Source organism: Sminthopsis crassicaudata, chromosome 2 (assembly GCF_048593235.1).
Source record: "Sminthopsis crassicaudata isolate SCR6 chromosome 2, ASM4859323v1, whole genome shotgun sequence".
NCBI lineage: Eukaryota > Metazoa > Chordata > Mammalia > Dasyuromorphia > Dasyuridae > Sminthopsis > Sminthopsis crassicaudata.
Window position 1 is genome coordinate 682,864,645 of NC_133618.1, and position 26,806 is coordinate 682,891,450.

Here is a 26,806-nt window from a genome sequence, read left to right on the forward strand (position 1 = left end):
AGCGAGTGCTCCCCCCAGCCCTTCCCTTCTTCCCTGGGGAGCTGTTGGAGACAGATTGTAACCCAGAGGTGAATTGAGGGTGGGTCTCCTGTCTGCCCCCGGGAGGGGGGCTCCCATTCTCCTGCAGAGACCAGATGAGGGCAGGCAAGCCCCAGGTATCTCTCTGCTGGGCTGCCCTGAGTAAATGAACCCCTAGTAAAATCCTATCTGCCTATAATGTCATTTTAACCGAATTGCCGGGTTTATGAAATTAAAGTGACTGGAAAAAGGAGTCTGGATGAAGTTTATGAGCCTTTTATGTCGTCTTATTGAGTTTTTATGAACGCTAATTCATTACAGAAAGGCAGGGAGGCTGCTCAGAGCTTTCACCTCCCACCGGGACGCTAACAGAACAGAGGGCTGTGTCCTCCCAAAGTTTTAAATAGTCTCCGGTCCTGCTCCCGGCCTCCCTACACCCTGACTCTCCTCAGGGGAAGCAGCTCCATGGAGGAGGACCAGGGCTAGAGCCCGGGGCAGAGGGGGCAGGACGGGAGCAGGACGGATCATGCTCAGTAGTGAAAGGGAGGGTAGAGCTGGGGGGAGAAGAAAGGACGCTCAGCCCCAGCGTTCTGCCCCACGAGCATCACGAGTCTGTAAGGGGGGGGGTAGAATGGTTGTGAGGAAGCTGAAGCCCAAAGTTGGGAAGGGCTGCCTGAAAAGAGTCCAGAAAGAGCCCAGAGCAACATCCCAGGGCACAGGGCATTGAGAGGGGCATTAGCCCCAAAGGGTTGGGGGGGTGGGGAGTTGGACCAGCCAATTTCTAGATGGGCTTGAGTGTCTAGGTCACCACCAGGAATGGCCCGCAGGAAGTGGGGGGGAGCTTCCCATCAGGGAGAAGAGGAACGACACTGGGAGTCACGGGGGTGTGAGGGGTTCAGGGGTTCGGGGGCTTGGGGCAAGGAGAATTGGGTCTGGGGCTGGCCCTTGACGCTTACTTCGGCGCCCCAAACCGGAGACGAGAAGGGTCACTTGCCTGCTCACGGGCTTGTCAAGAAAGAGCTTCCAACGTGAGCTGGGCGTTGGGACCCCCGAGGCCTCTGGCCACAGCTGGCCAGCGCTGTAACCCCCACCAGCACTGAGAGGGGTCCCCACCCTCTGCAGCCCCTCCCCAGCTCCCCTGCTGGCCACGGCCTCCCACTGTGCCCCAGCCCACCCCGACAAGGGCCCCCGCTCCGGTCAGGACGTGAAATCTTAGGAAATCCAGCTTGCCGGAGACAGCCCCAGATCCAGGCCCCAGAGCGGTTCCTGAGCCTGCCGGGCCGGCCAAGCAAGAGTCATTATTGTTTCATTCATTACAGACATCCCAAGAACCCGCTCCCTCCCTTGGGTCTCCCCCTCCCCTCTGAAAATTTTCACTCCGGCCCCCACCCTGCAGGCTGCCCAGATCCCAGGTCCTGGGACCTCATCTCTCCTCTCTTCCCTAAGCCAGTCACCAAGCATTGATTAGGCACCTGCTGGGTGCCCCAGGCTGGGAGCTGGACATACAAATACAAAGAAAGAAGGGATTCACAGGCCCCCCTCCCTCAGCATTTGCTGGTTAGTATGTGACCCTGCCCCCCCAGGGCTGAATGAAAGCATCTTCACCTCCCCCCCTCCCCCCCACTGCCTCAGCCCTGCTGCGCCCTGGGACGTGGCTCTCCACCCTGTGAGCCGGACTTCTAGAGGGCAGCCCCTCCCGCCCCGTCCCCCCGCCCCGGGCTTCAGCTTCCTCCCAGCCTGGTGCTCCCCCCCCCCAGGGAGGCTCCCCAATGCTCCCCCTAACAGACCCTTGTCTGCGGCCAGAGATGCTGCCCAGGATGTTTGTTGGGAAGGCAAGGAGGAGCGTGGAGGTGGAAGCGCCTCATTTCTGCAGAAGCACTGGGAAGTCCTCAGTCGTTGCGTGCAGAGCCTCAGCTCCCCCGCCTGGTGTTTTCCTTGGGCACTTTTGTCTCTTCAGACCTCAGTTTCCTCATCTGTAAGATGGGGCAATCGGGCGGATGATCTCCAAGGAAGGATTCTCGGAGTCCCACCCTCAGACTCTGTGGCCTCCCACGCTCAGCACGCACGGCCACGGATAAAGCGCCGAGGCGGCCGGCCCTCTCCTCTGGGCTCCGTGACGCCGTTGTCTCAGGAGAACAAGCCCGGTGGGATCTGGCCAGAGTAGTCGTCGACCCCTGAGAAGAGGGAAAGGTCAGTGGGGGCCAAACTGCCAGCCAGGGTCAGGAGGAAGGTCCCGGCCCCCAAGGGAGTTACCGAGGTGGAAGAGGGAACAAAGATGGAGCCCTTTGATGGAGATGTGCCCACGTACTGCCAAACGTGCCACAGACAGGAAGAAGCAGCACGGCTCCGGTGCCCACTGTGCCCACTGCACTGGCCTGGGCACACTGTGCCCACCACCTGGGCTGGCTGGGGAAGGCTTGGGGCTCAGGATCGCATGGAGTGATTGGTGGCGAGGGCCACGGCTCCCCCATTCCCTTGGAGAGATGCAGCATATGGAAGGGTTCGTGGATGGAGCCTGAGGTCAGAGGGGACCCCAAGGGTGAGGACCATGTGCTCTGCCCTGATGTCCCACGAACAACCATCGGCTTCCCAGAAAAGAGCTCGGCGGGCACTGGGGTATTTTATCTGGGCCCTACGCAGCCCCCATCCCCCATGCTCCTGGTCCGGGCCGGAGCAGAACAGACACTTCTGGGGGATCTTCTCCACCGAGGCCGGCCAGGCGACTCTCAGACGTCCAAGGGCCTCGCCCTACACGGGCCCAGAAGTGTCTGCCGGCCGGTGGGAGACTCTCAACAGCCGGTCCCCAATGGCGGCCGTGGGGGGACACGGAGTCCCCGGCGATCAGGGGCGCTGCCGCCCAAAGTTGGGCCCCGCCTCCCCTTCCTCATGAGCTCCCGGGCATTCTGCCACGAACACCCAGGGCCTCAGCCGTGATGGATCTGCTGTCTCCGGGCCACGAGGTTCTGCAAGGTCTGAAGTCTGCACCCCCTCCACGCCCCCACACCCCGTCAGCCCTTCCCCCACCGCGTCCTTCAACCCAGCTTCCAAGGCCAGAGGAACCCGGCCTCTCCGCGCTCTGTCCCCGGGGTCCTTGGGCCGGGAGGAAGGACAGTCAGCCTGGTCTCTTTCCGGAGGCTCCCAAGTGCTACATTTCCCTGCTTCCTGTCAATCCGTCTTGGAGCTATCAGGAGCCAGAGGCAAGATTTTCTGCTCCGTTGGAAGGCGGCTGTCCAGCCTCGGTGCATGCTGGGCCCATTTGAATGATTACGCAATCCTTCGGTGCCTTTTCATCCACTGCAGACCCAGCCAATAAAGCAGTTCACTTGTGTCCAAGGCTCCAAAGGACTGGGGGCAGTGACGGAGCAGCGGGGAGTGGCAGCCGCCTTCCAGGACCAGCTGAGGCTTTCCCTTCCAGGAATCGCCCGGCGGCCTCCATCTCCCAGGACCAGCTGAGGCTTTCCCTTCCAGGGATCGCCCGGCGGCCTCCATCTCCCAGGACCAGCGGAGGCTTTCCCTTCCAGGAATCGCCCGGCGGCCTCCATCTCCCAGGACCAGCGGAGGCTTTCCCTTCCAGGGATCGCCCGGCGGCCTCCATCTCCCAGGACCAGCGGAGGCTTTCCCTTCCAGGGATCGCCCGGCGGCCTCCATCTCGCAGGACCAGCTGAGGCTTTCCCTTCCAGGAATCGCCCGGCGGCCTCCATCTCCCAGGACCAGCGGAGGCTTTCCCTTCCAGGAAATCGCCCGGCGGCCTCCATCTCCCAGGACCAGCGGAGGCTTTCCCTTCCAGGAAATCGCCCGGCGGCCTCCATCTCCCAGGACCAGCTGAGGCTTTCCCTTCCAGGAATCGCCCGGCGGCCTCCATCTCCCAGGACCAGCGGAGGCTTTCCCTTCCAGGGATCGCCCGGCGGCCTCCATCTCCCAGGACCAGCGGAGGCTTTCCCTTCCAGGAATCGCCCGGCGGCCTCCATCTCCCAGGACCAGCGGAGGCTTTCCCTTCCAGGAAATCGCCCGGCGGCCTCCATCTCCCAGGACCAGCGGAGGCTTTCCCTTCCAGGAAATCGCCCGGCGGCCTCCATCTCCCAGGACCAGCTGAGGCTTTCCCTTCCAGGAATCGCCCGGCGGCCTCCATCTCCCAGGACCAGCTGAGGCTTTCCCTTCCAGGAATCGCCTGGAGGCCTCCATCTCCCAGGACCTAACTTCCTTCGGGAACCAGCTTTCCTGTGATGAGTTCCTGAGAAAAGCCTTTCCGACCTCTGGCTGTTCACACATTCTGGAGAACATTCCCCAGAAGCCTCGGGGCGGGGGGCGCTCCAACGGTTTTTCTGAAAAGTAACGAAATTCATTTCCTCATTTGAAAAAAGTTACTTTTCCTCTTAGCAGGGGCTATTTAACAGGGGACGACCGGGGTCACGGCCGAGGGGCTGGGGGGGACGACCGGGGTCACGGCCGAGGGGCTGGGGGGGGACGACCGGGGTCACGGCCGAGGGGCTGGGGGGGACGACCGGGGTCACGGCCGAGCACCCCGAGAATTCTGTTCGCTGAATTAATGCAGCAGGCGACAGTCCCATCTCCCATTCTGTATCAGCTGTTAGGAGCTCTTGGAATTCAGAAAGTGGACAGAATGGGGGAGGGGTGGAGGTGCTCTGTGCCACGTGACCGGCCCTGGGGGGGCACGAGCACATCCAGCCCGCCCAGCTTTTGTTGATTAAGTTGCTGGATGGCAAACCCCGAGGGCGGCCCATATGGAGAAGCAGCTGTTCCAGACACAAGTTGTCTTTATTTACTGGGAGGCGCCTGGCAGCAACAACCAGGAGGAGATGGCTTTCTCCCTCGTCCTTGGTGGGGACCCGCCCTTAGGACTGGAGATTTCTCTCCCTCTGTGCTCACCCCCCTTGCGGTGACCCCCAGCTCAGGGTCACAACGTAACCTTGGGGGCCGCCCGACATCTGGCTCTCCTCGACTTCAGAGGCTCCGGGGTTTGCATGCACTGGGGCCAGTCCCGCCCCCGGCTTTCTCAAAGATGGCCCTGGTTTATCGGCCGATGTAGGAGACTCCGGCTTGTTTGATCGTCCCTGCCACGCAGTCCGTCTTGCATCTCCCATCTTGCGATGTCCGGCCTTCGGCTCGCGCAGCCCGGAGGATGCTTTCTCTCACTTTTCACTGGCAAGAAGCTGACGGTCAGACTCGACGGCCTCTTCAGGCCCCGGGGTCTCCCGCCACCCTTTGGGCCAGTGGATGTGGGACTCTTGTGAAAGTAAATCAGCCACCACTGGGCACAGGGAAGCGCTCTGGTCTGCGGCCCTCTCTGGGCATCTCGTCCGTTGTGGACATTCACTGTTGGAAGCGTCGGCCTGCTCTAATCGTGAGATGAAACTTGCTAAGGATAGATATGAAAATTTCTCTTAGACTCTAGAAATCACCTTCCTGAGCACCAAACGGAGCGGACAAACATGGACGCCGGCGAATATGGAAACAATCCGAGGGGCTGACGGAAATCAAGCTCCCTGAGAGCCAGAGCGGCTGCTCAGAGATCCCGTGTGACCCCAGACTGAGCTTTGAGCCGAGGGGAGCTCAGCACCCTGCCTGCTACCCTGAGCAGCCCTGGGGAGAAGACTGTGCTCACTCCTGGGCCCCCACTTTCAATCAGGAAGGATTCTGACCTTGAAGTAATGGGTGTCTATTCTCATCCATTCTGAGACAAAGGATCATCCCGGGAGCCGCCTTCCTTCCTGGACAAGGCTCTCGGGCCAAGGGATGTGTGGATGGCAGAGCCAATCATCACTGTCTGAACTCGGAAGCTTCCACCTCCACAGGTGGACGGAAGTGCCCCATGGGGCCGCCGATGTGCCCCAAGCCTCGCTCCCGGCTCCTCTTCTCCACTTTTCACTTGAAGATCACCTCAGTCCCCACTTCCAATGATCGTCTCTAGGCTGCCTTATTAGAGCGGCTCGTCCAGCCTCCACTCTTGGCCTCCACTCCTGAATTTCCAGGGGCCCTTGAGCCCCCCACACTAGGCGTCCCACGGGCACGTCCCAAACCGAAGGCAGAAGCGAGCCCGGAGCTTAATGAGCAGAGGCTCCCTTCTCCTGGACTCCCTGCGTGCACCGCTGGCCCTCGCCATCATTCTCTCTCCTCTGCCCCGGCCCTGGCAGCTCCTCCTCACTCTGGACACTGCAGTAGTCTGCTGGCGAGGCTTTCTGCCCCTGCTCAGCACGGCCCCCTCCGCCACTCCGGTGCCGCAGATCTTCCTGGAGCAAACAGCTCTGACCCCTCCCCCCCATTACTTGGGGGCTCCAATACAAAATCCTCTTCCATTCCAAGCCTTTCCCCACGTGACTCCCCATCTCGCCGCTATTTCAGCATCATCTGCTCGGCAATCCAGAGACATCGCGTCCACTTCAGCTCCCACCTGAAATGTCCCCTCTGCTGTCCTCCACGGCTGGGATGCTCTCCCTCCTCCCCTCCGCCTCCTGTCTTCCCTGGAGTCCTTCACGTCCCAGATGTAATTCAGACTTCTCTAGGAAGCTTTCCTTACCGCCCCCCCCCGCCGCCCCCCCTGAGGTTACATTTACACCTTGTTTGGATATAGCTGCTTAAATGTCTCCCCTGTTAGAGCTCCCTGAGAGAAGGGACTCTGCTTTTTGCCTCTCTGTGTCCCACTGCTCATCACAGCCCCCGGCACACGGGGAGCTGAATCAATGCTTGTTAACGTCATTGTCAATACCCCCCGCCAGAGCGAGGCTGTCGAGGCTTTCGAGGACCCGGAGGACGGGTCACCTGCCCCTTCTGGTGGCTGCGTTTTACAGGAGAAATGGACGGGCCCTTATTTTCTTTTCTACATGAGGAAGCTACAGCCAGGAGGATTTCGCCCAAAGTCCAGGCTCGGATGTTGGAGCAATGAAACGGCCTTCCCCAGATAGGAAGCTCAGTGGGCGTAAATGTGGTGCCTTTGAGTGCAGAGGGGGAGGGGGGAGAGACTGCGTCTTATTTTGGCTGCCCCGTGGACATTTTGGCTGTCCTTGGGTGTGGGTGACCGGTCTGGACCCCATCTGCTTTCCTTCTTGGCCCCGGTTCCGTTCCTCCTGCTTTCTGCTCAGTTACCATCAGAAGGTCTTGCAGACCAGCTCCTTGCCTGGAGCTTCCTTGTCAGCCCTGGCTTGCGAAATTGGAAAGATCTTTTGTCTGCACGCCCTGTCCCCGCAAAGAAGTGCTCTGGAAGCCCAGAAAAGCCCGCTCTTCCCTGGCTCTTGGCTTCTGGCCCCACTTGGTGAATCCCTAGAACTACTCTGGAATTTAAATCAAAGCAGCATTCTTAAAAGTGAGAATTGGTCAAATATGTGGAGCTTGTAAAGTGTGTTTTAAAATTAAGGAGGACTGCAGCTTCCTGGCCTTGGGACATAAACCCAGAAATGGCTGAGCTGGAGGGACTGAGGAAGCAATGAGTCCAGCCCCAACTGCTACAAATGGAGAGGAGGAGGGAAGAAGGAAGGAAGGGAGGGAGGGAGGGAGGGAGGGAGGAAGAAGGAAGGAAGGAAGGAAGGAAGGAAGGAAGGAAGGAAGGAAGGAAGGAAGGAAGGAAGGAAGGAAGGAAGGAAGGAAGGAAGGAAGGAAGGAGAAGGAAAGGGAAGGAAAGGTTGGGAGGGAGGGAGGAAGCCTGGCTCAGGCTATGGGGGGCACTTCTAGGGAAGGGAAAGTCAGCCTTTGTGTCTCCCACATGGTCTGTGGTACACTGAATTTGTTCCTAAAGGGTCTGAGGAAGGTCCAGTGAGTTACCAGTAATCATCACTGGGGTCTAAACACCTGACATGCACATTTTCATTCAGCTCAAAATTGCCGTCTAGGAGCTGGATTATGGCCCCATTTTACAGAGGATACATCAAGAGACTGTGCCTTGCCCAACGTCATAGGGCTATGAAGTGAGAGGGCAGGTTCAGCCTCCCAGAGCCCACATTAAGGATTATTTCCGCCTCTGCCTCTCCTCCCAGAAAGCCCACAATTGCTGGGCTCTTCCGCACAGATAATGGCATCCTCCCAGCCAAGCAATCAGACTGTGGATGGGCCCGCTCGTAGTCAGTAATGTGCAGAGCTTGGGTACCTGGAGAGATCCAGTGCTCTGATGGACGGTGTGGGATTTTCTTAAGAAATCAGGAACATGATCTGGGCGTCGGAGTTTAGTTTTTCAGCCCCTGAATACTCCAATTTTATAAATATTGTGTTTTCACAATTATAAATGGAAAGTGAAATATATACTTACCCGATAGACAGTAATGAGACTGGAGCTGTCTGTTTCCCTGTGCATGATGGGTAATTACAATCCCGAGATGCGGTGAAAGAGTACAGATTACATACATTGTTCCTACAAGGACCACTAATGATTGTTTACCTTGGAAACCACCGGCAGCTCCTACACTCTGCAGATAAGAGCGCCTCCTCGGTCCCAGCAGCCTTCCTTTATCACTGGGGGGAGGGGAGGGGGGCTCTTGCAGCGGGACTTGGCCGGCGGCTGCCCACCCACCCTGGGCCGATGCATGTCCCCATGTAGAAGGAAAGCATTCCGCTTCACCCGGGCTCTGGGGCTTTACGCTGCTAGGTTGGGAGAGGGAAAGAGAAGGAGAGGAAGAGAGAGAGAAAAGCGGGAGTAGATGGATAAAGAAACAGATGGCAGGAAGCAGATAATCACAACTTTGATATGATTATTTCCTTTGAGATCTTGAGTACTGTATTTTGTCCATTTAAACACATGACACTGAGAAGGATCCACACATTCAGGCTAATAGACCGTAGGGTCTCTTCCAGCCCCGATGTTCAGGACCCCCACAGGAATGAAGTCTCCCAAGGGGATCCCAAGGGGCTTTCGGATGCCGCACCAGGGTTGGGAGGCCCGTGCCCCCCAAGCTGTGCCAGTCGAGCCCAATCTCTGGGTCCGAGATGCTGGACAAGCGCGTGTCTGATTGTCTGCCCAAACACCGCCTAGCAGGGCTGGGTGCAGAGAACCCGGGGGCTGAATTCCCCGGCCACATCCACCCACGGCACAAAGAAAACCTTCCGATTCCGATGGGTCCTGTGCGGGACAGTGGTCCGGCCCAACAGGGCCAAGTTTGGGGGCCGCCTCCCAGCATAAATGTTTGCCTTGTCCCACCACGCGGGAGCAGCCGGGGCCCCTTCTCAGAAGGCTGAACTCCCCACAAGTCAGAGAGACAATGACTCCTGTCCAGGCCTCTAGGCCCGAGTGGAGAAGTCCTGCCCCAGGGTGTGCAAATGCTTCAGTCCCAGAGGCTTCCCCCACTCTCCCGGGAGGAGAAAGGAACCCGACTGGGGACAAGGCTCTGAGAGTTGTGGAACCCAATCTGCCAAGAGATGACGAAGATCGGAGTTCCATCTGGAGACCTGCGGGGTCTGCCAAAGGAAGCCCAAGGAGAGAGCGGACCTCCCAGCCAGTACCCTCCCCCTGTGGCGCTCTCCCCCCTCCTGCCAGTGCCCTCCCCCTGCCCCCCTCTGCAAGAGCTGTGTTCCCTTCCAAGCCGGCCCCTTCCTCTCCCTAATACATCATCGGTCGCCGGCCAACTTGCTGAGCTCCTGCCCTGGCCCAGTGCCACAGAGGCGTTACAAAGGCAGCGAGGACCCCAGACCTCCCTTCTCTTCAAGTCTCAGTGATCTCAGAATCTCAGAGGCTTCATGGAGCCCCAACCGCTCTGGACAGCCGTCCCCTCTCCAGCGGACCCACAAGGAGTCATCAGCCTTTCCTCACCTTCAGTAGCTCGAATCCCTAATGCTTTATTAGTGAATCAATCAGTCAGCATTTATTAAGCACCTACTGTATGACTGGCACTGTGCAATCATGCTGTCTGGGCTGCCGTCCCCTTCTTGCAGACTTTGTAGGCCCCCTTGAGCCATCCCTCCCCAAAGCCCCAGGCCTCTCTGCCCTTGAAGCTCAGTTCCGGTGCCTGACACATAGTAGGTGTGAAAACACATTTGCTGTCTGACTATGGGAGGCTGCAGCTAGGAGGGGACAGCGGCGTGGGAGGGACGGCCCAGGCTGGGTCACAGGGCTCCTTCCGGGGCTGCATCTCTTGGCCAAGAACAGCCCCTGCTTCCGTCCTGGGGGCTCGTGCGGCCTTTGGAAAGGTTGTCTGGGCTCCGGGGAAGCAGCAGAGAGCTCCCCCCATCCCCCCTCTTCCTCATCTGCTCATTCTGTTGCCCGCTTCTCAAGTCAGGCTCTGCCTTGCGGGGAGAACGGCTCTGTGATGGAGTCGCTGCAGACATGTTTGCACCGGCTTGGAGGATGCTGGGGGCAGGCAACTGGTTGTCATGGCAACCCCAGCCGGTTTTCCTTCCCCTCGTGACTAATGCCGGCTCTCCACATGATGTCAAGGGGTCGTGGCCAAGAGCACCGAGGGTCCTCCCGAATCCATCCCCTCAGATGCCTCAGCTTGGCGGTGACCCTGGAGGCTTTCCATTCAAAATTCTCAAAGCCCCCCCAGTGCCTGGAAAGGGGGACTGAGCATCCTCAGGGCCCTGGGGGCCCCAGCTGCTGCTGGGGGGGTCTTCTCACGCCCGGGGGCTGGCCCCCACTTGTAGGGGCTGTACAAAGCCCTGGCTGGAGCTTGCTCAGCGAGGCAGGAGATTACCGGGGCCCCAGAGGCCCCGTCAGCGCTGATGGGTCTGAGTCCATAAGCAAAGTTTAACCATATGCAGTGCTCATCCCAGGAGGAGGGTGGCCTCTCCCTCCCCCAACCCCGGGACTTGGGGCAGGGCCCCCCACAGCCAGAACATCTGCTGCCTTCGCCGGGCACCCTGCGGCCCTCCCCTCCCCCCTGGTGGACGCCCCAGGAGGGGTGCACTTCCCCGAGCTGCTTCATCGTGTGCTTCCCCCAGCTGCACCCAGAGCTGGCTCCCTCCACGGAGGGCAGAGCGGGCTGGGGGCCCGTGGCCGAGGGGGAAGAGGAGCTGTGAGTGGGAGCCCCTTAGCCTCAGTTCCAGTCGGGGGCGCTCTCTCCTCTCCCCTTTGCCAGCGCTCCAGGGCCGCAGCTGGTCCCGCTGCACCCCGCTCCGTCCCTCGTGACCGCCCCGGGCAGGTTTGCGGCCAGACTCCCAAGGCCCCGGACCTCCCCAGTCTCTGCTGCTTCCTGCCCGCAGGCTCCCCCGGGGCAGCTCCGCGGGAGACTAACCACCAGTCTTTCCTTTCCCTTTTCTGCTTAAAACCCTTTGCTCGAGCCTTGCAAGACTCCAGAAAAACCGACGGACAGGTTTCTCGGCAGCGCAGAGAGGAGAGAAGATAGGAAGTCCCGGGAGGCCTCCCCGCGGATGGGCCCGCGCCGCTCGGGCACGTCTCACACCCGAGGGCCCCTCGGCCGGTCCTGGCTGCCCCAGCTGCGCCTCCTAAGGTGGGAGGGGTTCTAACGGGCTCCCAGGAACAGGCAGGCGGGGGCGCTGGCAAGCCAAGGCGGGGAAGGGGCGGGCTGCAGGAAGGGAGGAAGTTCCGGCAGGTAAGATCGGCCAGGGCAGCGGTGAACCATGGGACCCCCTGGGCATTCCGGGCGGAAGCATTTGGACAGTGAAGGCTTGACGGGCCCACGCTTGCAACCCCAAAAGGCTGATCCGGAGCTGGCAAAGGACAGATTGAAGGGACAGAGGGAGGAATCGTGAGACGAGAATCTTCCTTCTTGGAGGTGACAGCACAGGGGAGCGGAAGAAGGGGGAGGGGGCGGGGAAGAGGAGGATGTGTCCTCCTTCCCTGTGGGTTCCCAAACTACATGGCATCTCTGTCCTGTGGAGTCTCCTGTGGAGACGCACAGCTCGGGCTTTTCTATGACAGGAAAGCAGAAGAAACAGCAATGAAGCACCTACTATGTGCTGGGCACCCTACTAAGTGACATAGACAGGCCGTGATGGAGACATTCGTTGGGGATACTGCCGTCGTTTCCCTGGCTCTCTTTGCACTCTACTTTCCCTCCATTCAGCTATCGGTATCCCTTAGGAGTGGCCTTTCACTTCGGCTCGTATATTCCAGTTCCCAGAGTCCTGTAGGGCACTTACTACATGGCGGTAATTTGGCCCAGAAGCACTTTCTTAGTCCATTAAGGCATATCTGTTCTCGAATTCTCTTGGATTTCCCTCACGAGAGGGTTAAGGCTTTTACGGACAGCAAGCCTTGGAGGACAGAGGCCTCAGCAGCAGTCGCTCCCTAGGCTGTGAGAGATGCGGGAGCCCGCGATTCACGTCTGGCTGATCCAAATTTAAATGGGAGTGGCCAGCTCACTGCCATGTGCATCACCTACCGCTGTCATCCCGTCATCGTTTTCGAGAAGCAGCTAAGAGACGGGGAATACAGAACTGGCCTTGGAGGGGAAGCCCTCGGTTCAAATCCAGCCTCAGGCTCCCACGGCTGGGTCCCTTACTCTCCGGCTGCCTCGGTTTCCACGCCTGCTCCGTGGTGCTGTTGTAAGGATGAAAGGAAGTAATGTTCTGTAAAGTGCTGGGCAAGTGGCTCTCTCGGGCTCCTCCGCAACCTGTCCATCGGCCCCACAGCCTCCCCTGTCGTCATCATTGTCCATGGCAGCCGCCTTTGTGTCGCCGCGGCCTTCGTCACTGGCATCGGGGTCTCTCTTCTCCGTCCCGGCCGTTCTCGTCATCAGAGACTCACCGCATCCTTTCTTCCCCTCGTGTCAGAAGCATCATCATCATCCCCATTGTTCCCACTCTGAAAAGAAAATCACCGTCGTCGTCGTGGTCCTCCCTACCGGCGTCAGGTCATCCTGATCCTCCCCCGCCCCCCCTTCCTCACTACCCCCCTACTGTCGCTCACAGAGTCATCGTCGTCGCCATCACGGTCCGGAATCCCAGCACCCTCACCACAAGCACTGACGGCCCCGGGCTCGCTGAACTTGGCAGGACGACTCCTCTGCACAATCCGACACTCAGACTCGCCTCCCGGTCTCCTCCCCGTCCCCGCCTCCCCGTCCTCGCCTCCCCGTCCCCGCTTCCTCATCCCTGCCTCCCCGTCCCCGCCTCCCCGTCCTCGCCTCCCCGTCCCCGCTTCCTCATCCCTGCCTCCCCGTCCTCCTTCTGCGCCAACAGGCTTCTGGGTTCCAGCCAGACGTGAGGCAGGTTTCCGGCTTCATCTTGGCTGAGCTGGCAGCGGTGGCCCCAGGAGCCCTTCATCTTGAGACCTGTATCTTCCGTGGGCACAGGAAGGAACTCTCTCGGGTTCCATGGTGTCTCCCCGAGATCCAGGGGCAAAAGCTCATATTGCTTCTGCTCCCCAGCTGGGGGGGGGGGGAGCTTCCTCATCTGGAGCATAAGGACGTCCGTTATCACCACGAGTCACGCGGAATAATATTTTTTGTGCTCCCCGGGAGCAAACCCTTATCTGCCTTTCACAGCGACTGGAGAGGTCTGTATTTCACAGCTGTGAAATAACAAAAATTAGCATGTAGATTGCTTCATAATAGGTGATTAATCCCAACAACATCCCTGGGAGCCAGACAGTCATTAGAATCTCCAGTTTGCAGATGAGGAAACAGAGATAAGAGGGCGCCGGGCCACTTCCGGGCCACCGCGGGCTTGGATGGCGAAGCGGTCGGTCCCGGGGCGCCCGCTCCAGTAGCTGAACGGCAGCCTCTGCAGCCCTCTGCCAGCTTGGCCATGAAACACGCCTTGGAGACTGGTGCAGATGACACTGTCGGGGAGGAGAAAGCCTGAGGGGGGGTAAACAAAACGTTTGTCTTATCTACTGTCTTCAGTAAATACCACTTAACCAAATAGGGCTGCCCAATGTGGGCAGGAAACCTCCGAGCCACAAGCTTCTGGCTGGACTGTGGGACTGGGGAGAGAAGCGCCTGCCAGAGCCAGTCCCCTCTGCTCCAGGGTGCGGCTGAGGCTGCCTCCTTGCTGTGCTGGCCCAGTCCCAGCTCCCCACGATGCCCCGCAGGCAAGGCTGGGTCTCCTGGGTCTCCACGAGAAGCTGGCCACCCAGGCACCCTGGGACTCATCTTCTGGCCACCCAGGCACCCTGGGACTCATCTTCTGGCCACCCAGGCACCCTGGGACTCATCTTCGTCCAGAGAGAGTAAAGGAGAAGTGCCGAGAACTGAGGCTCCCACAGGAGAGCTACTGTTCAGTCCCCTGAAGGACTGTTGTCCTTTCGCAGACATGCTCACTCTGCCCTCCCCTCCCCCCCCCAGCCAAGGGACCGGGAGAGGAGGAGCACCCCGTGACCCAAGAGACCCCGTAGCCCGCAGAGGGGCCGGGCAGCTCCTGGGCAGGAGAGGACCTGGAGAGAGAAGGGGCTCGGGCCAACCATAAGCTGAGGAGCCACGCCTCCTGGGCCAGGCCGGGCCTAGGGCTGAGGAGCCCAGGGCCAGACCTCTTCTCCTGAGCCCGAAAGGAGCCAGCCCTCCAGAGAGCCTGGGGTCTGGATACTCTAGAAGTCTGGATCTGTGAGGAGTCTTGCAGCCATCGAGGCTCACCAGGGAAAGGAGGATGACTTTCTGCAGGACTGTGTCTGTCCTGTCACAGGTGCTTCACAGATGCTTGTTGACTGCTGACCTTTAACCTTCCCAAGGGCTCATGGCTAGTAAACCTTGAGGGCTCTAGGGAGCGAGAGGGTGAGGATGGTCTGACTGTTCCTGACCTTGTGGGCGGGCCCTTTGCCGTTCCTGGCAGATGAGATAATACCCAAATGGTATCCGTCCTGTATCATCGGCCAGAGTTTTTGCCTCCGCCATCTCTCCACGGACCTGGGAGCCAGCTAACGATGCTTCAAGGGGAGACACCCACCAGCAGCCGAAGAAGCCCAATTCTGGCTGTCCTACTGAACACTGGGGGGGTGACAGGGGAAGGGAGAATGAAGTGAGCATGGGAAGGTACAGAGCTGGAGTCATGCCAGGAGACACAACTGCACATTCAAGCCTAGATTCTCCAATCACGTTGTGTGCCGGTCAGTCCTTTAGTTTCATGACGACAGGGCCACCAGCAATCCTGGGGGAGACCCCCTTAGGGGAGGTAAGAAGCCCTGGGGAGGTCGGGTTCTGCTAAGTGGGGAGAGCAGGCCCAAAGGCGAGCCAGAGACCCTTCAGATGTCTGAGACTGGACAGAGCAGTGCTGGGTCCCTTCTCTGCTCCCATCCCATTGGGAGGACCCTGCCCAGCCTTCCAGACCTGACCTTCCCAGCTCAGGACTGTCTCTGCCTGCATCAGCTCCCCATGGATTGTTATTAGTCAGAGCTAAGACCCAGCCTCCCAGTGGGGGCAGAAGTTGCCATGGGGAGTCAGGCCATGGTCCCAGCCAGAAGATCCACTACTCTCATCTGAAAGCAGGGTCTTCACCAACCCCAGCAGGGCCTGCCCAGCCTCCAGCAGCCTGGACCCCTTGGGGAATGCTCCTGGTGGTGGCTCGGCTCCTTATGAACTTGGGCGAACGAGTGGAGGACGAATTGTGGAGGAGAAGGATGTGAGTCAGAGGGACCGGTTAGGAGGCAACTGCCGTGAGACCTGATGGAGCCTTGAGTTGAGTGCCTGTGAGAGATGGGAAGAGAAGGTTCCAAGAAATGCTGGGGAGCCAGAAATAAAAGGTTTGGCACTGAAGTGAGTGTGGGTGGCGAGGAAATAGTGAGGAGACTTGAACCTGGGTGCCCTCACAGAGAAAAAGAAGTTTGCATCAGGGGTGGGTGGAATACGCCGTACAGAGCTCTGGTTTGTACGCGGCGAGTTTATGATGCCGGCGGATCCTGCGTTGTGCTTCTTCAAAAGCCCAAAGATCAGTTGGTTTTGCCAGACTAGAGTTCCAAAGAGAAACTAATGTTGGAACACAGACTGAGGAATTATTGGGCTAGAGTTATTATTGGGTCCCTGAAAGCTGAGAGGATTGTCCAGAGAACATTTCAGAAGAAAAAGGGAGAAGGCCCAAGAACTTGCCAGTGTTAATTAATTATTAATTAATAATTGCCAGTATTAGCAAGCAAGGTATGGACAGTGATACTGAAAAGGAGCTGCAGAAACAAGAGAAAGCAGGTTTATGAAATAATGGCGAGAAGGGACCACTGTATGCAGGACACTGTGTGATGGCTGAGAAAGGGCTCTTTGACTTAGTGACTAAGAGCTCCCAGTAACTCTGGAAAGAACGAGATCTGTTTAGTGAGGAGATGGGAAACCAGGCCGCAGAGAGGCGAGGGTGAATGAGAAGAGACAAGGGGCCTAAAGGGATTTTTCCTGGACTTTGGCTGAGAGGGAGAAAATGATGGGACAGAGCATCTAGTGAGGGCTTTTTTAAGGATAGGAAGATAAGGACATTTTGTAAGCAGCAAGGAAGACATCAGGGAGAGATTGAAAACTAGAAAATGGAGATGATAAGGCAAGCTGATGGAAGAGATTAGAGGGGAAATGAAAAGGTGCAGGGATTAGCCTTGGCAAAAGAAAGGACCACTCCTTCATAAGATTCTAGGGTAAAGGAGGATGGAGAGGGAATTGGGGAGGGAGAGGGGAGTATGTGTGATTGAGAGGCCATAGAAGGAAAAGTTTCCTCACAATGTGTCTTGTCCCTCACTCAGTTCAATAGACTTTCTGCTCTAAGGTTTTAGTTTGTTGTTGTTGTTGTTGTTGTTGTTTTTTAAAATAATTTTCAGTTCCAGATTCTCTCCTGCTTCCCTCACCTACTGAAAAGGGGAAAAAACATGCCCATGAGGTCAGGCAAAACATTTCCACATTAGCCATATTGCAGAGGGAAAAGAGAGAAAAATAAAGTGAAAAAAATCTATTTCCATCTGTAGTCAGAGTTCACCTTTGGAGAATATTTTTCCATCATGAGTGCTTTGGAAATGTCATGGATCACTGTATTGATCAGGTACTAAGTCTTTTTCAGGTGATTATCACCACAGCACTGTGGTGACTCTATACAATGATCTGGTTTTGATCACTTATTATTTCTTCTTCTAAGTCTTCCAAAATTTTTCTGAAATTTTCCCTTCATCATCTCTTACACTACAATCATGTCCCATCACAATCACATATGCTGCAACTTGTTCAAACATTCTTTAACTTATGGGCTTCCCCCCAGTTTCTAATCTTTATATACATGGGCCCTTTTCCTTGTGTTTGATCTCTAATGTATAGACCTAGTGAGGCTTTCTTTCAAGATGCAGAGAACTGCCACTCTATCCAGGAAACCTTTCTTGATTTGACCAGATTGGACATGATTTCTCTCTGCCTCAACATCACAGATCTCAGAGAGGCTCTCTTGTGCACAGAAAAACTCAAGTTTCTGTTTTGTACTTCGGTCCCCTCCTCCCATCAATTGTTAATTACCTTAAAGGATGTCCGTTTCTTTTCCATGGCTCTCTAAGTACCCACCTCACCTAAGGTCCTGAGCCCTAAAGATTCTTAAGAAATAAAGTTTGCTTCTGACCTGGAGAGACCCTTTTCTATGGATGGGCAACTAGAACATACTTCTATAAGGGGGTGAGAACTGAGGAATCATGTCAACTTCCTACTTTTCCCAACCTACATTGTATATCTTGGATTACCAATGATACCATATCTTTTTAAGGATTTAATTTCACTGATGAACAGGCTGATTTAAAAAAATTCTGAGTGAAGTGAGAAGAACCAAGAGAACCCGAACACAGTAACAGCAAGATTATGTGATGATCAATTGTTATGGACCTGGCTCTTTTCAACAATGAGGTGATTCAAGGCAACTTCAAGAGGCTTGGGGTGGAAAGTGCCATCCTCATCCAGAGAGAGAACTATAAAAGTTGAGTGTGGATCAGAGGATAGTATTTTCATCTTTTGTGGTTATTGTGGTTTGCTTGTGTTTTTTCTTCCTTTCTCATGTTTTCCCCTTTTGATCTGATTTTTCTTACATAGCACAACAATTATGGAAATATGTTTAGAAGAACTGCACATGTTTAACCCATATCAGATTGCTTGGTATCTTGGGAAGGGCGGAGGAGAGGGAGAAAACTTTGGAACACAAGGTTTTGTAAGGTGAACGTTGAAAACTGTCTTTGCGCGTATTTGGGGGAATAGAATATTATTTTAAAAATTTTAAAGGATTTAATTGCACAAAAGTAGATAAAAGAAGGAAAGAAGGGAGGGGTGGGAGGGAGAAAGGAAAGAAGAAAAAAAGGAAGCAAGAAAAAAAGGAAAAAAGGAACAGAGGGAGGAAGGAAAGAAAGAAAAAAATAAGGAAGAAGGGAGGGAGGGAGGGAGGAAGAAGGGAGGAAGGAAGGAAAGAAGGAAAGAAGGAAGGAAGCAAAGAAAGAAGGAAGAAGGGAGGAAGGAAAGAAGAAAATAAGGAAGGAAGCAAGGAAAAAGAAAGGAAAGAAGGGGCAGAGAGAGGGAGGGAGGGAGGGAGGAAGGAAGGAAGGAAGGAAGGAAGGAAGGAAGGAAGGAAGGAAGGAAGGAAGGAAGGAAAAGAGGGAGGAAGCTCAGGCATTCAGATTGATCTGGCAGGACTATAATGGGCTTTCCCCCCCCCCCCCCCCACACACACACACACACACACACGATCCCTGCTTGCAGGAACACCAGAAAAAGCAGCAGCTGCCTAGCCCAGAGACTTCATGAATTTTTACTTGTGGATCCCAGTCCCAGGCCTCCCTTGCCCCTTCCCCGGTGATTGTTTGGCTTTTCCCCATTGATGTGTGGTTATTGCCCAGTGCAGTGCAGGTGGCTCAGGGGACCCGAGGGTGCTCCCCGGCATCTCTTTGGGTGCCTCCTTGTTGGCGTGTATGGGGGGGGGGCTCCTCCTTGCGCTGACTCCTTTCCAGGGCGGACTGTCTGTGGGAAGTCCCAGGACGCTCATGCTGGCTTCTCTGACTGACAGGAAGCAGATGGGTTTCCAGCAGAAAATTCCCCAGTGAAACTTAAGAAGCAGCAGGAGGTTTGGGAGGCTCCTTTGGGAGACTCCCCCCCCCCAAAACCAGAGTCTTCCTCAGGGAGAGCCGGCCCTAGCTCCCAGCTCTTACAGGTCCGGGCTGGCCCAACACCCAGACGCCTGTGGCGGGCATAGGCGGCCCCGTCCTCGGGCTGGGCACAGCGGGAGCGGGAGGAGCTGTCCAAGGTGACCATGGCGTAGGCCTCCGAGTCTACAGGCGAAGTCGGGCTTGGTCGCCACCGCCGGTTTTGAGTTTTGTTTGTTTGGGGGGGGGGGGGGGGGGGGGGGGAGAAAGCGTCGCGGGCGGATGGAGGGAGGCCACAAAGCCTCGGCTTCCCCTTGTTTGGGGCAGATTCTGAGACCTGCCCCGCCCCGCCAGGCTCCCCTTTCCCTTTCCTGCGATGTCGCTGCTGGGGGGCTGCACAAGCAGCTGGACAAGTGAGAAGCTCAGAGGCGGGGCCGCGCCGGCTTTGGGCCCGGGAGGTCTGGAATGAGCTGGGGGGGGGGGCGCGCTTCTGCGGGTCCGATGCTGCGGCCCCTCTCCCGCACGGGTCCAGGGGCTGGCGTCTGAGGCGGCTTCCCGGGCTGCAGAGCGGGCTGCAGACGCTGTTTACTGCTGGGACCGTTGCTGGGCTGAAACTGCGCGTCCTCCAGTCCGGCGAAGGAGGCAGCCCGAGCAGCCGGCAGTGCGTCCCCGTGTAAGGCAGCGGAGGCTCCCTCTGCCTTTCCCATCGTGAAACGAGCCTCTGAGGGGGTGGGCAGACGCTCCTCGGGCAATCTCGGGTCCCTGTCGCTCTCGGCTCCCCCCCGGCCTCGGGAGGATGCGGGCGGGCAGAGGAGCCCGAGCTCGCCAGGCCGCCGGCGAGGGGGAGTCCGAGCCCGAGCGGAGCTGAGGGAGCCGAGCTGAGGGAGCCGAGCTGAGGGAGCCGGAGCCGAGCCGAGGGAGCCGCAGCGCTCCATCGGGCCTGGGCCGCAGCTGCCCCTTCCTCCGCCGCCTCGGCGCTCCCCAGGTCTGCAGCAGAGCGGCGGCGGCGGCGGCAAGAGAGGGAGGGAGGAGGGAAATGGGAGAGGGAGGGAGGGAGGCGGCCCCGCGGGCGCCCACCCCCACCCCCGCCCGCCCGGGAGCCCGCCCATCCCCATGGCGACCGCCCAGGCTGGCCGGGCTCCGGCTTCTCGTCCCCGGGAAAGGAGACGAGGCGGAGAGGAGACAGCGGCGGCCGCCGCAGCATCTCCAGCATCCTCAGCGTCCCCAGCCCCTCGGCTGCCTTCCCGGCTGCCTGCTGCAGACTCTGAAAGAGCCTGGGAAGGACTGCCTTCTAATTCTCCCTCTCCTTCTTGTCTCCCACCGTTTCCCCTCCGCCTCCCCCCACCCTCATCACAATTCCTCCTCTTGACTGCCTCGGTTTCTTTCCTTGGGTCTCTGCTTCTCTGTCTCCGAGCTCTCTCTCCTGCTCCCTCTCTTTCCCTTTTCTCTGCCCTTCCCTTTTCTCACTCCTTTCCTTCCCCTCTCTTTATTCGCCTCTCTCTCTCTCTCTCTCTCTCCTCTCTCTCTCTCTCTCTCTCTCTCTCTCTCTCTCTCTCTCTCTCTCTCTCTCTCTCTCTCTCTCTCTCTCTCTCTCTCCTCCCCCTCTCTCTCTCTCTGTCCCTCTCTTCCTCCCTCCTTCTCTCTGTCCCTCGCTCTCCTCTCCATCTCCTCCTCGGTCTCCCTCTTCCTGTCCCTCTCCTCCTTCTCTCCCTCCCTTTTTTCTCCCCTCCCCTCTCCCTGCCTGTACAGAACGACGCCTCGGCCGACGGCGTCACTGTGGTCGCCTCGGTCCATCTGCCCCGGCCAGCCCCCTCAGCCGGAGCCCCCGCCCGACAATCTGTTGATAACTCCACCTGCAAGCTGAAATTGATCGTCTTTCGAAATGGGAAACTCTTCCCCGGCGGCAGCTCGGCCAACTGGTCCGGCCCTGGGGCTGCCGGGAGGCGGAGGTCGGTGGCCACTCCGGCTCTCTTTGCGCAAATAGGTAAGAACTTGGGGGCAGCCTCCTTGCCGGGCTCCCGGGAGGGGCGGCAGGGAGCTGCAAGACGCTGGCCGAGCCGGGCGGGAGGACGAGGAGCGGGGCGGGAGGACGGGGAGCGGGGCGGGAGGATGGGGAGCGGGGCGGGAGGACGGGGAGCGGGGCGGGAGGACGGGGAGCGGGGCGGGAGCTCGCGAGAGCCGAGGCTCTCCGGCCGTGTGGGAGGCAGCCTCTGCTCCCGGCTTGCCTGCGTGCACAAGCCCCGCGTACATGTGTGTGCGCAGCCATGCAGCCCCACGTACATACGTGGCCGAGTCCTGTCAGAGGCAGTCCGGGCGGCCCGACGGGGGAGGGGGGCAGCGCTGCTGCTGGGGAGGAGCCAGCCTCTGGCCAACTTTGTGCGAGGGAGCAACGGGGGGGAGTCGGGACGCCCGGGCCGGGCTGAGCCAAGGCGGCCCGAGGCCGGAGCGGGGCCGGAGCCCGGGACCTCCCGCCAGGCGCCTCGGGGTCCGGGAGAGAGGCCTGGAACGCCCCGCTCCAAACTTGTTGCTGCTTCTGAGGAGGCCGCCGCCGCTCGGGCCGCGAGCCTCTCCCCGGAAGTTCCGGGGTGCCTCGCATGAGCTGCGCCTCGGGCTTCGGAGCCCGGCCACCATGCCGGGAGCTCGCCTCTGGCGGCCCATTTCCCGGCCGACCAACAGTGACCCTCTGAGAGGCAGGGAGCGCTTTGCTCTGGTATCCGGAGCAAAGCTGGGGGAGGTGGGGGGGGGAGCCTCCTCCCCTCCCCCCACCGGCCCGAAGATGAGGCGCCCTACCTGGCACTGGGTCCCCGGGAGACCTGCTCCCTGGGTCGCTGGGGGGGCGGGTCACTGGGGGGGGTTACTGAGTCACTGGAGGACTGGCTCCCTGGCTCTCTGCCCCCAGCAGGCCTCTGGGCAGCCAAGGCCAGCAGCCACATCCAGCTTCCCCGTGGGGGGCCGCCAGCTGGCCCTGGAGCCCGGGGGAGGGGGGAGGGGCCGGGTCGGGCTGAGGACCCCCGGGGCTCTGGCGGTCTCTGACCCCAGCCCGCCTGCCTGCCTTGCAGATGGGTGCAGCCTGAGCAACCTGAGCGCCCCGGTCACCGTCGGCCTGAGGCCCTGGGCCCCGGGGCTGGCCCCCGTGGCAGCCGCCTGGGATTCTGCCCTTCTCGCCGGACATGGAGGCTGGCGGGGAGACAGGTGCGACCTAGTGGGCTCGGCGGGAGACCTCCTCACCCTCCAGTGCCCGCACTGGGGCCACTTCGCAGTGCTCATGGTGAGTGTCTATGACTTGGCAGAAATGCCCTCGGGGAGCCGGGGCGGGGGGGAGCGGCCTCGGGGAGCCGGGGTGAGGGGGAGCGGCCTCGGGGAGCCGGGGCGGGGGGGAGCGGCCTCGGGGAGCCGGGGTGAGGGGGAGCGGCCCTCGGGGAGCCGGGGCGGGGGGGAGCGGCCCTCGGGGGAGCCGGGGCGAGGGGGAGCGGCCCTCGGGGAGCCGGGGCGGGGGGGAGCGGCCCTCGGGGAGCCGGGGTGAGGGGGGAGCGGCCTCGGGGAGCCGGGGTGAGGGGGGAGCGGCCTCGGGGAGCCGGGGCGGGGGGGACGGCCTCGGGGAGCCGGGGCGGGGGGGAGCGGCCTCGGGGAGCCGGGGTGAGGGGGAGCGGCCCTCGGGGAGCCGGGGCGGGGGGGAGCGGCCCTCGGGGAGCCGGGGCGAGGGGGAGCGGCCTCGGGGAGCCGGGGTGAGGGGGGAGCGGCCTCGGGGAGCCGGGGCGGGGGGGGACGGCCTCGGGGAGCCGGGGCGGGGGGGAGCGGCCTCGGGGAGCCGGGGTGAGGGGGAGCGGCCCTCGGGGAGCCGGGGCGGGGGGGAGCGGCCCTCGGGGAGCCGGGGCGAGGGGGAGCGGCCCTCGGGGAGCCGGGGCGGGGGGGAGCGGCCCTCGGGGAGCCGGGGTGAGGGGGAGCGGCCTCGGGGAGCCGGGGCGGGGGGGACGGCCTCGGGGAGCCGGGGCGGGGGGGGCGGCCCTCGGGGAGCCGGGGTTGGGGCTGGGGCCCCCGTCAGGGGAAGCTGCGGCGATGGGAGCCCCGAGCCCAGCTGGCGGCCCCCCCTCCCCCGGGTCTCCGGCAGCTGGCGGGCAGTTTGTGCGGGCAGGCTGAAGCCTCGCGCTCCTCCCGCCCCTTTCCCCTGTCCCCCGCCCCGCCCCCAGGCTGGCTCCCGGAGGCCGGCGGAGGCCGGCCAGCCCGGCTTTGTGGCCGCGCTCCTCTCCAGCCCGGCCACGCCGGCTCGCGCTCTGTGAGGCTCATACTAATTAGTCTCGGGCGTGCTGCAATGGTGAATCATTTGCCCGCCGAGCCGAGAGGAGCAGCTCGTGGGCTCGGCCGGACGCCTGCTTGGGCTCACTCCCGGCCTCCTCCGCGCCGCCCTCCCCGCTCCCGGCTCCGGGTTCACTCGAGGTCTAGCCCCAAGGCCGAGGGCCTTGCCCCGAGAGCTTCCCGTGGCAGAGGTTTCCCGGGAGGCGGGGGAGGGGAGCCGGGCTTGCCGGCACACCCACACCCGCAGGGCGGGCTCCATCCCCCCTCCCCCTCCAGCCCCGCTCTCAGCCTCACCCGGAAAGTGCCCCCCTTGCAGGGCTTCCTCGGAGTTCAGAGAATTCAGAAAGAGGGCTTGTGAAAGCGGAGGGGGAGGGGGCTGCTGCTCCGGCCTCCTCTGCGGTTCTCAGAACCCAGAGCACAGCCTGGGGGCTTTGGGGTGCAGAGCTTGGGATGCTCACCTGCCCCCAGCAGTTGCGCAGGCTGGCTCCCGGGGTGGGGGAGGGGAGGCAGCCCTTTGCCTTGGAGAGCCAGGCAGGCCCAGGCAGTTCTTGTGCTGGTAGGTGTTGGGGTGCAGCCAGAACTGAGCCTTTGGGCCGCTGGGGGGTCCCCATGTGCCGGATGAGTGTGGGGCTCTAGTGGGGTACAGGCCCCATGCAGGGCTCCCCTGGCTCCCTCAGAACTTCCTTCTGTTCAGAAAGGGAGCCCCTTGGGGCAGGGCCCAGAGGCTGACCCACAGGAGGAAGAGCAGCCCCCCCCCCTTCTCCTCCCCACCCCGACTGTTCCTGCTCTCCCTTTACCTTCCGCCTGGGGTGTGCACCTCCAATTCTTTAAACCAAGCCCTGGTTGACCTTGCAGGGCCCACACCCACCATGCCCGGCTTGGACTAGTTCCGGGTGAGCCTGACTCCCCGCCTTAGGGCAGAACATGAATATTTCTTTGAAATGAACTCTGATCCTTAGAGGGTGCTGCAGGCAGTGGGGGCGACCCGCCGGAAGTGCCGGAAGTGCGTGCAAACGGAGGGGTGGCCGGAGACAGCTGGGCCGCGAGTAAGGAGGACGGGATTGTGATTGGAAGGGCGCTGGGGCCCTGGACTAGAATCGGACCCGCTGTGAGCGGTGGGTGAATGGGCCGGGGGGTCATGAAGGAGTGAGTGCTGATCTGGATTTCAGATGCTGTGCGACACCCAGTTGGAAGTGTTTCCTAGGGAGCCGGAGCTGAGTGAAGGCAGTAAGAGAACAAGGACGGAGATGGGGTCAGGGAGCCGGCCACCGAGAGGAGTCCGCAGCTTAGCTGCGAGAATGAACCCCCAACCTTCCCAAAGAAAAGGGTTTGGTTATTAATCTAGTGAAGGAGAGAGCTGGAAGAAAATGGGGCTCCTTTCGGAGTCTGGGGGCTTCACACTCTAGAGAGCATAAGGACATTTGCCTGTTTGACCTCCCGTAGTCAGTAGGTAGCGTTCACAGGTGGCTTGGAAATGGACACAAAGTGAGGCTGAGCAGACCCCAAAGAAGCGCTGGGTGGGGTCCAAGCTCCCCCACAGCCATTGAAATCTCCATGAGGGTCTTTGAGGTTAGCCTCCTCCGGAGGCTACAGTTAGCCTTTGGCTCTAGCCCCAGAAAACTAAGTTCAAATAATATTAGTAAATAAAGATTGCCTGGAAACTAATGAGATCCCAGAGAGAGTATTTCTGGGACTACTGTGGTGTTTGGTTTTGACTTGGTGCAGTAATCATTAAAAGAATAATTCTGGAATGGAGTCAGGCTGAGGTGCGTGGCATGGTGCTAGTCTGGCCGCTGTCCCAGGCAGCGCTTCCCAGGCCCATCCGTGACAGCAGATCAGAGCAGCCCACGTCCCCCTGCCCCTCTGGAAGGAGGCAAATGTTTGCCAAGAGCTTACGATGTAACAGGCCCCGGTAGAGATCGCATTCAAATACTTTTAGCCATTTCTGACTCTTTGTGGCTCCATTTGGAGTTTTCTTGGCAGAGATACTGGAGTGGTTTACTGTTTCCTTCTCCAGAAACTGAAGTAGACAGTAGTCGAGTGACTTGTCCAGGGTCATACAGCCAGGAAGTGTCGGTGTCGGACTGGATTTGAGCCCAGTTCAAGCTCCAAATCCAGTACTCTATTCACTGCACCGCCAGCTACCTTAATTAAAATATTAGCAAGAAGAAAGAGGTGAGGATTGGGAATAAGGTCCCAATGCTGGGCATGGTTTTGAAATCTGGGAAGCCAGGAGCAGACCTGGGGATGAAGGCTGACTAACTGGGGTTCCTCCCCCAGGAGGAGCTCTGGAGAGCATTTCGTCTCTCCCTTGGAAGGGCAGAAAGGAGGCAGCGTTAGAGACAGGATGGCAAAATGGTGTTCCAGATGCCGGAGAGAATAGTTGCAATAATGGTTTTGACATCAGGGAAGTCAGGAACAGAGAAGAAAGGGAAGCACTTGGGCCTTCCCCAGCTATCAGTGAGACATGTTGCCCTACACAAATGCTGTTGGTCATCGGAGGCTCCAGAGGGAGCATCTGTGGGCTCCGTCTGTCATTCATCAGAGTGACTGTGGGTTGGCTGCACCCCCTCCTGTTTCTTAGTGTCTTATTGGACACGGGCCTTCCCACTTGTTGAAGAGTGATTCAGGAAAGAGTTTCCAGCGTCCGTGGGGCCAGCCTTGCCAGTATTCTCAAGAGTCAAGAGGAGCTAGGTTCAAAGGGTCTTTCCTAGAAGCCTGGCTGGCCCCTTCCCTGCTTTTCTGCCTTCCTCACCTTCCTCCTCTTCAAATGTTTGCTCGATGATACAGCCACAAAGGCGAACGGCTGCTGCCAGTCTGGGCCACTTGCTCGACACCCTTTCTGTCGGGAAACCTCAGAGGAGCAGCCAGGCTATTTTCGGCCCTGGATTGTTAAGAAACAAAGGCAGAGAAGGTCTGGCTTGGAAAAGGTAGTCTTGGTATCCACATTTAATCGAGAACTGAAATGCTCGTTACCATAAACAACAGCGTTTCCATCTTTCTTTATACCTCAGGACAAAATGGAAGACTTAGGAGCCTGAACTTAGGATGGGTCTTTTCATCTCTGAATATGTTAGAAAAAATCTGTTATTGTCACACGTCATCACCCTCCCTTCTTTCCTGGAAGCTGCTTTTTCTTTTTCTGCCTTATCTCAGGAAATAAAGTTGGCTTTTCCCAAATGTTACCTGTAATGAAGTTATTTGTGTCTTTGGAAAGGGAGCTAATTCCTGCTGCTTGGAGGCCTCTCCTTTTCTGTCACTGATTCTGGAGAGCAGAACAATAGACTAAAATCATAGCCGATTCAGCTCTTAGCCACTGATCTATTAAGCAATTGCTTTCTTGGGCAAAGCTTGATCCTGGTCGTAGGTATTTTGACTGTAGGATGCTTGATCTAGTTCTATCTTTGTTAGACTCATCCCTGTGACCTTGAGCAAGCCCTCTCTAGTCTCAGTTTCTTCATCTCTACAATGGAGGGATGGGTTCTAGTGACCTCTCTGATCCCTTTCAGTTCCAAATTCTGTGTGGCTCTGGAGTCTGAGCAGGCGAAGATGGAGGAAAATAGAAGGGTTGTCTCGGAATCTTCTCTATTTCAAACT

The 26,806-nt window shown here is 59.0% G+C and overlaps 1 protein-coding gene across 3 annotated transcripts in view; it reads left to right on the forward strand.

The window, feature by feature from the left end:
• The window catches only part of ADGRA1 (adhesion G protein-coupled receptor A1), a 223,240-nt gene that overhangs the window by 140,725 nt on the left and 55,709 nt on the right, over positions 1–26,806 (forward strand). For all 3 annotated transcript variants that reach the window (XM_074297219.1, XM_074297221.1, XM_074297220.1), the window contains 2 exons: positions 20,666–20,900; positions 21,976–22,184. In XM_074297219.1, coding sequence (XP_074153320.1) covers positions 20,666–20,900; positions 21,976–22,184 — 444 coding nt within the window. The remainder of the gene's footprint in view (positions 1–20,665; positions 20,901–21,975; positions 22,185–26,806) is intronic.